This window comes from Poromitra crassiceps (assembly GCF_964638095.1).
Source record: "Poromitra crassiceps genome assembly, contig: HAP1_SCAFFOLD_1327, whole genome shotgun sequence".
Classification (NCBI taxonomy): domain Eukaryota; kingdom Metazoa; phylum Chordata; class Actinopteri; order Beryciformes; family Melamphaidae; genus Poromitra; species Poromitra crassiceps.
In genome coordinates this window covers 22701-34380 of record NW_028151084.1, presented here as the reverse complement: position 1 = coordinate 34380, position 11680 = coordinate 22701, and the positions used below count along the sequence as shown (strand labels likewise).

The 11680-nt window shown below is 41.6% G+C and overlaps 1 protein-coding gene across 1 annotated transcript; it reads left to right on the top strand.

Annotated features, from left to right (window-relative positions):
• Positions 1–1165: 1165 nt before the first annotated feature.
• On the top strand, positions 1166–5068 carry LOC310771827 (uncharacterized protein). Its single transcript, XM_083664341.1, has 4 exons — positions 1166–1300; positions 1745–1894; positions 2834–2877; positions 4113–5068. Exons 1-4 carry the CDS (start codon positions 1233–1235, stop codon positions 4247–4249), a joined length of 399 nt encoding a protein of 132 aa, XP_083520467.1. The 5' UTR covers positions 1166–1232; the 3' UTR covers positions 4250–5068.
• Positions 5069–11680: the final 6612 nt, after the last annotated feature.

Sequence of the window (11680 nt, the reverse complement as noted above, 5' to 3'; positions counted from 1 at the left end):
TTATCATATTGATTTCAACCCCATCGTCCACGCCTATATATAGCCCTCCCTGGACAACAATGCACCAGCCGGTACTGCCTAGTTGTGAGCAATTTCATGTGGAACTAGCTAGCAGCTAGTGGGTGTAGTTTGGTCTAAAGAAAATAGTTCCTACACACAAGGTTTGTGGATTATCTTGAATAACCGGGTCATGATTTCTGGAAAGAGACATTGCTGTTGGGTTTTTCAAATGTATGTTTTTGTCACTTCGACCACCACAAGCCGAGTGCCATCCAGTTCCATTGTATTTGAGAGAAGTCAGAAATCTCTAGGACTGATTTCTCCAAAACTCAAGCAACTAACACAAAATGATCTAGGTGGATAAACAGCACCACAGGTGAGAGGGAAAATATGCATTTTGGATTTTAGGGTGAGCTGTTCCTTTAAGGGAGAGAACATGCCACAGCACAAATTGTGTTAAACTGTACAGGTGGAGGTTACAGGTGTAGCCTCAGAAAATGGGACATCCAGTTAGAATGAGGAGGACTCAGAGGAACTAATGCCAAGGGTTTTTATTTCAAATCAAATCCCTTGATTGGTGATGGATAATCATGTAGACAGATGATTTGGCCTAAAAGACAAACAAGAAGGATTCGATCAAACAAGGGAAAACAAATTCAACTGTAAAGTAATATAATAAATCTAATTCAATTCAAATACTCAATCAATATACAAAGGAAATAACAGTAACTATAACAAACTAACACTTACTTTGACCGATGCATCTGTACATGGGCAATATAGGGATTGGGAAGAAAAGGCCCAACAAGCAGCCTTCTCTCAGCAGCACACATGGCAAACTGAGCCTGGTCTAATCAGTGTCCAGTCCAGGTGTGGCTGGTTAGAGTGCATCTGTGTGAAACTGATTTTCAAAATGTCTGCATCACAAGTTCCACAGTTACGTTATCTCTTCCCTTTCTTGCTCGCTGCAACATGGCTCTCACACACACACACACACACACGACGCCAGGGGGGAAGTGGGAAGTGAAAGTGTTTCACCCCATATTTTACTGTCTCTCTCATGTAGGCTGCCGGTATCTCCTCCCACAGTGCGACGTGCGCACTAACTTCCCGTAACAAGAGCTCATTAACTAGGACAGTGTGCAGAGTTGAGCTTCAAGCAGAAAGCAAAACATCTAGCTCTGTCTGTGATATATTCATGTCTGTGAGCCTATATTCATTATAACCTGAGCATGGGGACAGTGGAAATGGAGATCTGTGAAGACGGAGCTCTTAAAGTCAACCAATGCTACAATCTGAGGTAGGCAGGCAAGCTGTCACCGAGAGGGGGAGGCGAGAGGAGGAAATCGACGAAAGTCACAGAAATACTTAGGACTGTATTTATGTCTGTGAATTTAGTGACTTTGTCCTAGTAAATGTGTGTTTTTTTTAGGCCTACATATATGCCTAATATTCATAAAGGGATTATAGTTTGTGTCGAAGATTGATTGATTGATTGATTTATTCGATGAATGAAAAAAGCAGAGCACATCATACACGGAAATATAAATGCCACTCATACATCACCATCAAGGATAAAAAGTTTGGAAACACTTGCTAATGGTGTTTGATCACATAACAATGAGTGACCTACTACACTATTCTTATATTCCTATGTGATAGTGCCTATGCTACTGAGTAGGTATTCACCGTGGTTGCTTCTATCAAAAATAAGATATGTGTTCGCCTCGTCTTCCTGCACTAGTGCTCTGCTCAGAAAGCTGCGGTCAGAGGGCTTGGAGCTCCATCGTGTGGCGGAATGGTTCAACTGCAGCAGCTGCTGCACCAAAGAGTCTCCTGACGTTTCTGTTGAGCTGTTTGTCACCTTGATCCTCTACAGTCTGGTGACGTATAGGTAGGCTACATGGGTTCAATTATTATCGAGTTTCACCAGCCTCCTGTTCAGTGTGAGGGATACATACAACCTGGTCCACCAAAAAAAACACCAGTAGCCCAGTAGCCTATAAACCAAATTCAAATTATGTCCATATTATTTTAAAGTATTAATTTAGATTTCGGTATTATATTTATATTTCACTATAAAGTATTAATTTATCCTTCCCCCCTAAAAGATGCACATCTGTTATCAGCCCTCATCAGTTTGATAGTATTACAATGTAGTCTTTACTATGAATTTGCAGCATAAAGATTCAGGTGGGTCAGCTCTCGAAAATACGAGTGGATAAACAGGATTAAAGGGACAACTCACCCTAAAATACAAAATACATATTTTTCTTCTCACCTGTAGCCTAGTGCTATTTATCCATCTAGATGTTTTTTTGTCGATATCAGCCCTAGAGATTTCTGCCTTTTCTTGTATACAATGCGGGACAGGATGGCACTCGGCTTGTGGTGCTCAAAGCGCAAAAAAATAAAAAAAATAAAAAATAATCAACTTTCCAGAAATCATACTCAAGATAATCCACAGACCCTGTTGTGAGCAGTTTCATAATAACTATTTTCGAGAAATTTTAAGCAAACTACAGCAGCAAGCGGGTGTAGTCCAGTTGGAAATAGAAATAGAAAATTCCTATGAAACTGCTCACAAGGTCTGTTATCTTGAGAGTACTTTTAAATAGTAATTATTATTACAATTTAACTCTGCCTACTTGAGTAAGTTCCTGGACTAGTAATTTTACTTGCACAGTAGGCTACAGTCAATTTTCACTAAAGTAACAATACTTGTGCTGCTTGAGTAGGTCAGGTTACTCTTTCCACCTCTGTGAGTCTCTCCTCTTGGCCATGATGGAGAATAACAATGCTCTCCTTCCTCCCTTCCTTCCCTCTCTGGCAGCGCAATCAATTTCATCTCACACCCACGGATCTCATTTTCATTCGGTGAGTATAGCCTGGTGGACTCAGCCGCATCAAGCTGCACATCAGAGCAGATCCAGCCAGGCAGGAAGTCATGCAGGAACGGCATCGAGCATCCGGTCTTTTTTCAAAATAAAACACTTAACAACAATAAACACGGTTAAAACCATTTATTATAGCCTGCTTATCCATGGTAGAAGCACACAAATGAAGGAAAAATGATCAAATCAACAAAATCAGGCAGGCAAAACGCTCCGCTTCTGAGCCGTGCAGTTGGTTGTTAAAATGTAAAAATGTAAAAATCACCTACTGCCTATACTGTATGTACACTGTATACACTACAAATCCACGCTCAAGCAAAAAGTCCAAAATAACATGCTGAGACCTTGTAGTAGAAACACTGAAATCAGTTTATTTAGCATATAAACATGTTTCGGTCTCATCACCCTGGTCTGATGAAGGTTGAAAGACCAGATTGACCAATTATCTTACAAAAAGTGCTTGAATTTATCAAGGATTTTATCAAACAATTTCTCATGTATATCATTGGGCCAAATACATGACCATAAGGTGTGACTCTATAACAGTAACCCTCCGCCTCTTGAGATCTATTTGTTGCTAATGTGTGTTTTGGGTGGAATATGTGAGGTGTTGAAAGCGAGTGTGATGTTGGCTGACCGGCCTGCTGCTCTGCTCTGCCTGCTCACTGGCAGTAAAGTGTTGGGGGTAACTCATTACAAAAGTAACATATTACATGTAATATATTACTTTTAGCAGTAACTCAGTAATATAACTCATTACAATATGATTTCAGTAATATTATACCAGTTACTTTGTCAAGACAAGTTACAAATTGAGTTACTTTTCTTTAAATCAAAGCATGCATACTTAAATAAAGATACAATCATTTCCTAAACAAATGGTGTGTTTTTATGCAAATAACCACTATAGATGACAATGGAAAAGGATAACATTATAACATTTTAGAATTTTGGATGGTTTACGCTGACTTGGAGATGGTATAAATTATCTTTTGGGGATGGTTCCGCGGCGGTGATGTCATTCTGCTACTGCAGTTATTTTGGTGAAAGTAATGCAAAAGTAGTGTTATAAGTAATGAGTTACTCTACACAGACAGTAAGATTATAAAGTAACTTATTACTTTCAAATGAAAGTAACTAGTAATATGTAGTGTATTACATTTTATAAGTAACTTGTCCAACACTGTGTCCACATCATCTGACTGCTCTGCTCCTCAGTGGTTCCTGCCGTGGTAATCATGGTTTGGGTGGGAGCGCTGGTGTTTACCTACAGATGCAGAAGACCCACCCTGACCCTGTCGCTGAGGAAAGGTGACGAGCTGTCAACAATCTCAGCTCTCATCCAGCACGTTTGATGAAACGCACAAGAGGGAAGCCACAAAACAAAACTCTTTTTTGTGTGTGTGGAAAAAGCATTGATTGATTGCCATGATATGACGATTATATGAGATTTAGATGTATTTTGACGCTGCAAAACTTTGTTTACATTTGTCTGATTTCCAGTGTTGGGGGTAACTCAGTACAAAAGTAACATATTACATGTAATATATTACTTTTAGCAGTAACTCAGTAATATAACGTATTACAATAGGATTTCACTAATATTATACCAGTTACTTCATCAAGTAACACAAGATACTAATTGAGTTAAACAAATACTATCAAAGCACATACCAAGGATACAATCATTTCCTAATCAAATCGTGTGTTTTTATGCAAATAACCACTGTAGCTGACAATAACAAAGGAAAAGGATAACATAATGTAAATGTCATGTCTTTCTTCCACCCTTGCAAATAACTAATAGTCGCAATGATTAACATTACAAGTGCCAACAGATGGCAGCGACACGTTCAACTCAATATGACAAAAGATTGACTGTAACAAGAGAAGAAGAAGGGAAAGAAGCTGAGGAGAGGATAGAAGTGACCTGTCTGACTGCATGTGACTGAAGGAAACTATACCTTTGCACAAGAACATTTGAGTGCTTATATTTTATCACGAGCTGTCACAATACATCTTAATATAGGCCACTAGATATTCTGTGTGCACGTGTGTGTGTGTGTGTGTGTGTGTGTGTGTGTGGGGGGGGGGTCTCTGAATACACAGTTACTGTATGATAAAATAAAATCTTCTGCATTCTGCATTTATGTTTTTTTATCTCGACATTTCGTTTGTTGCTCGGTGAAAAACCTGGTTTGGCGAAAAGTATTTTAAAAATAAATTGGATTTGAATTGAGTGGATATCCTCATGTTTGGTATATTGTTATATTCTTGTGACCATAGCTTGTGACACACAGAGACAGAGCAGATACAGATGGGAGAGCAAGACACACATACACACGCACGCGCACACACGCACGGACACGCGCACGCGCACACACACACACACACACACACACACACACACACACACACACACACCCGCATACAACACCATTCATTATTAACACACCCAATATAGCTGGACTGGACACCTCTCTCTCTTCTTCTCTCTCCCTCGACCCTCTTACCCCCCATCCTCCCTTCCCCCCATTAACCACCACCTAGACACACACACACACACACACACACACACACACACACACACACACACACACACACACACACACACACACAGACAGAGAGACCCCTGCACACCCCTCCTCCTGACCCCTGCGACCTAGGCGCCATGGCAACCCCCTGACCCATCCTGCTGTTGCCGTGGAAACAACCTTGGAGCATGTCTGACCACTGCACCCCCCCCCCACACACACACACACACACACACACACACACACAGCCCTCCCCCCTCCCGCCGTGTCGAGGCAAACCGATCGATATTCTATCACACAGAACAGTGGAGCGAGAGAGAGGAGGCCACGGGCCAGCCAGATTACTGAGGGGGGAGGGGGGTGGCAGAGAGAGAGAGAGCCTGTGTGTGTGTGTGTGTGTGTGTGTGTGTGCGCGTGTGTGTGTGTGTGTGTGTGTGTGTGAGTGTGTGTCTGTGTGAGGAAAGGTGTTGTATAGTGTGCAAGTGGATAAGAGAGAGAGAGGGGTGTGTGTGTGTGTGTGTGAGAGAGAGAGATTTGGATGAAAGGGGTAGGAGGGGGCAGCTGGTGTAAGTGGGTAGAAGATTGAGAGAAATTGTGTGTGTGTGTGTGTGTGAGAGAGAGTGTGTGTGTGTGTGTGTGTGTGTGGGGGGGGGGGGTGTGAGTCAGAGGAGTGTGCTTGTGTAAGGGAGGGAAATGTGTTTGTGTGTGTGTGTGAGAGAGGGAGAGAGAACAAGCATCATAATGAGTTGAGGCAGTATATGTATAAGGCTTCTTCTCTTCTCGTTTCTGTTCGATAACAGATGCTTTATTAGTGCATTCCTGGCTCTGTGTGTGTGTGTGTGTGTGTGTGTGTGTGTGTGTGTGTTTGTGTGTGTGTGTGTGTGTGTGTGTGTGTGTGTGTGTGTGTGTGTGTGTGTGTGTGTGTGTGTGTGTGTGTGTGTGTGTGTGTGTGTGTGTGTGTGTGTGCCTGGAAAAAAAGAAACATGATATATTGTTGTGATCTCTCTGCTCTGACAGTTCAGGCTCGTGAAACCTTGTTGCTTTTTTAAACCAATTTTGGAAAACACATTTTTTACTGACAGGCTTTTATTTTGATACCCTGTGTTGACCTGTTTCCTCTATTGGAGCATAGCCTTTTTAGTCATGTCTGGCATTTGTATTACTGTATTATTTCATCTCATTGATGTTAGTTTAGTTTAGTTTCATTGATTGTATGTTGTAAATAATATGTTATTTTAATTGTATGATAATTATTATTGTACTTGCGCTACGGGCCAGCTAGCCTACTATCCAGTGAAAATAGTGTGCACACATCAACATTAAACACTATTACTACAATAGTTCAAGGCTACTTAATGCTGATTCATCATATAGGCCATTTACACCGGGCACTAACATGTGTTTTCTGTGATCAGATTGCAATCGGATAGTGCTTGACCACATTTGCCTGATTTCATTTACACCTTGCGTTAGCATGCGTTTTGGGTGATCAGACTGCATGCAATCTGATTCGAATCTGATCATCCAAAATGGGTGTCCTCTCAATCCGCATACAGTTGCTGTATGCAAATTGAGAGGACACATTGCATTTACACTTGCAGTGTTTCCCACAGGATTTAGAGTATTTGTGGGATGGGACCGCAGACCCCCTAGGGGGGTGCGGGGGCATGCCCCCCCGCGAGATTGTTTTAAACATTTTAAAGTAAAATGCATGAATTTGGTGTACTTTGAGAAAGCTTTAAGAGCAAAATTAAAAGGCTAGATCTATGAAGAACATGTCATCATTACTGTGCTGTGGGTTTACAATGACAAACTAAATTTCTCCCTATAGGTCAGGGATACTCAACTTGCTTTGCCACTTTCGTGAAATGATAGAAGGCGAGGGGCCAGTTAATAAACAAACAATATACATTTTTCTGTAGCGGATTGTAGGTTTTTGGGGTGTCAACCAGAGTTTAGGCTGACAGTGTTGTGCACACCGGATAGTTAGGTTAAGTTAGTTAGGTTAAGTACATACATAAGTGCCTGGGTAGCGAGCAGATGGCGGTATTTGACAATTTAGCAGCTAAATCATAGATTATTGAAAGATATTCCATATTCCAGACTGAAATGCTATAACAGAAGTATTGGCCAGAATGACATGAACATTTATTGGACACTTATTCAGCGGGTATCTTGCATGTTGCATTCAGGTGCACTGTAAAAAAAAAAAGAAAAAAAAAAAGGTTTTTTTTTTTTGGGTCAACATCTTATTGTGGCGGCCCGCCACAAATTCCTTTATGTATGGGAAACACTGACTTGTGTTCAATGCGGTCACAATGCATCCCTGACCACCTCCGGAGGTGGTTTGGCCGATCAGATCGCAATCCGTCCTCAATGTGTCTTGGGGGCGTTTACATGTACACCTGTACTTAAATGGTCAAGCACTATCTGATTGCAATCTGATCACAGAAAACGCATGCGAGTGCCAGGTGTAAATGGCCTCATAGAAAGTGGTGTGTGGTTAATTGTAATGGATGGACAATCATAAATCATTATAGGTTGCACAAGGCTACAGAGAGACAGAAAAGGAAGGGAGGAAATATGAACTCATGAAAAACAGGGTGACCTATATCCCCAGGTTAGGAGTGTGTGAGTGTGTGTGTGTGTGTGTGAAGTGGCAAGAGCACTCATTTTCTCCCTCAGCCTTATAATGGTATTCATGAAACATGGACAGCGTTGCACTCAGTCACTCACATGCACGCACGCACGCACACACACACACACACACACACACACACACACACACACACACACACACACACACACACACGTACACACGTGCGCGCACACACACACACACACACACACACACACACACACACACACACACACACACACACACACACACACACACACAACCGTGAGTCAACCTCACCCCCTATATTCACAGGGTGTGTAAAATGGTCTTATCTAATCTGGCATTATTGCAATAAATCTTAGTGACAAATTGACTGATTCTAATATATCATCATCATCATCATCAGTATATAAATGGGAGCGGGGCTCTGTGTGTATATATATATATATATATATATATATATATATATATATATATATATATATATATATATATATATATATATATATATATATATGCCATACATATACTATATATGGGAGAGACTACAGACAATGAAAGACCCAGAAAAGACAAGAGAAAATAAGATAATAATCATGAGGCTATATTAAGAATACAGAGCCACAACAAATTAGAAATTGGATAATTCAGTTGGCAAGGCAAAAAAAAAAAAAATCTCAAAAACAAGTGAAACTGCATTGAAAACAAACCATTTCTGTTCACTGATTTGAATGAAAACATGACTGAATACATCAATATTGTTTGTCTCAACAGTGGTAATGAACCTTTGCATCTACTAATGTCAGATGCAGTGTTGGAGGTAACGCATTGCAAAGTAACACATTACTGTAATCACATTACATTTGTACCTAACGAGTAGTGTAAGGCATTACAGTCCCTAAAGCCGGTAATCACATTACAGTTACTATTCAAATACATATGGCATTACTTGCGTTCCATAAATTATCAAATGATCTGCAGGGTCAGGTGTGAATCTGCAGGATTATGGAAAAGAACACCAAATGTGCGGTGCTTTTTCATGCACTCGATTACACAACACAACTAGATTGGATGGGCTGGAGGGACAGGGAGGAGTGAGATCTTGTGTATGTCCTTATTAGGATAGGGATGTGTGCTGATATTGGCATATGTAAAGTTTCATGTTATATTGTTAACTGGTAATTAGGTGACAATGCATCTCAGGCCATGTTGCAGAGTAACGCAAAAGTAATGTAACGACGAGTAGTGCAACAAATTACTTTCTCCACTGAGTAATTAAGTAAAGTAAGGCATTACTTTTAAGTAATGTATAATGTGTAATACAGTAAATTACTTTTTTGATTAACGAACCCCAACACTGGTCAGATGTAACACTCACATTGCCTTAAATTGAACCTTTTAAGTTTGATTTCTTCTTCTCTGATTGTGCTGTATTGGATAAGGTAGTCTCAGTCTCTCCCCTCTCCTCTCCTCTCTCATGTTGCCTGCTGCTGGTAACAGTCAAACAGTCTACAGTGCGGTCACTGTATTGCTGGTAACAGTCAAACAGTCGACAGTGTGGTCACTGTACTGCTGGTAACAGTCAAACAGTCTACAGTGTGGTCACTGTACTGCTGGTAACAGTCAAACAGTCTACAGTGTGGTCACTGTACTGCTGGTAACAGTCAAACAGTCTACAGTGTGGTCACTGTACTGCTGGTAACAGTCAAACAGTCTACAGTGTGGTCACTGTACTGCTGGTAACAGTCAAACAGTCGACAGTGTGGTCACTGTACTGCTGGTAACAGTCAAACAGTCTACAGTGTGGTCACTGTACTGCTGGTAACAGTCAAACAGTCTACAGTGTGGTCACTGTACTGCTGGTAACAGTCAAACAGTCTACAGTGTGGTCACTGTACTGCTGGTAACAGTCAAACAGTCGACAGTGCGGTCACTGTACTGCTGGTAACAGTCAAACAGTCTACAGTGCGGTCACTGTACTGCTGGTAACAGTCAAACAGTCTACAGTGCGGTCACTGTACTGCTGGTAACAGTCAAACAGTCAACAGTGTGGTCACTGTACTGCTGGTAACAGTCAAACAGTCGACAGTGCGGTCACTGTACTGCTGGTAACAGTCAAACAGTCTACAGTGTGGTCACTGTACTGCTGGTAACAGTCAAACAGTCTACAGTGCGGTCACTGTATCCGTCAGCGGCCAGGTGAGCACCAATCCACTTGCTTTGATGTAGGGCAGTGGTGGAAATGGCCAGGTTTTACTCTGGGAACCCTACTTACGCAGGATGGAGGGGCCTGGATACGGCGCCGCCGGGGTGGGGGCAGGGCATAGGATATTATTTCTGAATGATTGACTGATTTGTTTTAAATCTCTTACAAAAGTTAGAAAGAGAGAGAGAGAGAGAGAGAGAGAGAGAGAGAGAGAACCATTCTAAATAGTTAATTTCCACAAGCCACTTACAAGGCATTGGAACTTTATTTTAGATAGATAGATAGATAGATAGATAGATAGATAGAGTACTTTATTAATCCGAAATTCTTGTGTTACAGCAGAAGCCAATGTCAGTACATCTCAGTAAAAAACACCCAAAAGAAAAAGCCAATGTCAAAAAAATGTCAGACATACAGTAGATACCATGTCAGAAACATGTCAAGAAAGCACAGCATTTAAGTTATCCCATCTACAATAAAGTTAAATAAAAGAAGATAAGAAAATAAATTGCACCTGTAATTTACAGCTGTAGCAAGCACACATGTTCTATGTGGCCAAAATGGACATTGTACAACATCATTATAATTAATAAAGTGACATACAGCAACAGCAATGATGAAATGAGGGTTCACCAGCGTATCCATGGGAGGGGTGTGGAGGAGAGAGGGAGAGGGAGTGAAAGGAGGAGTCTGCTCTCCCTGCATGTACATGACTTATTATACATGCTAACAGCAGTGGGCACAAAAGAGTTCCTGTAACGCTCTTTAGTGCAGGGGAGCTGCCGGAGCCTCTGAGACTGAACACACTCTGTTGTCCAGTCAGTAGGTCGTGTAGGGGGTGTGTCACATTGTCCATTATTTTGAGCACTTTCTCCAGCATCCTCCTCTCCACCACCACCTCCAGGGGCTTCAGAGTAGTCCCCAGCACAGAGCCAGCTCTCTTTATCAGTTTGTTCAGTTTCTTGGACTCTCTGGCTCTGATACTGCTGCCCCAACTGATGGCTGCGAAGAGGATGGCACTTGCCATCCACTTGCCATTTTGAAATGTTGCACTTAAAGTGAGGGGGATAAGGGGGGAGAGAGTCAGAGAGATTGATTGTAAGTTTGTATTTAAACACACACTGCCTCTTTAACACTCCTCTTCCTGGAATGAAGCAAAGCCTGATAACCCCTCCCTCTTCTCCCCGGTCTCAACACAGCCAGTTCTATTCTCTCCACATATTTCCTGTTCCTCCCCTTTCACAGATCTGCCAGTTTAAAGATGGGTGTAAACATGCTGTGAAGTGCAAGAGCTGACCAGCCCATTCACTGCAGATCAGCACATGAACATGAAGACAACAACAAGAGGTTTGGTTTGGAGCAGAGCCCAGCTTGGTTCAGTTCAGAGGAAGTGAAACTATCTGACTCACTGTCACTGAGAAGTGAA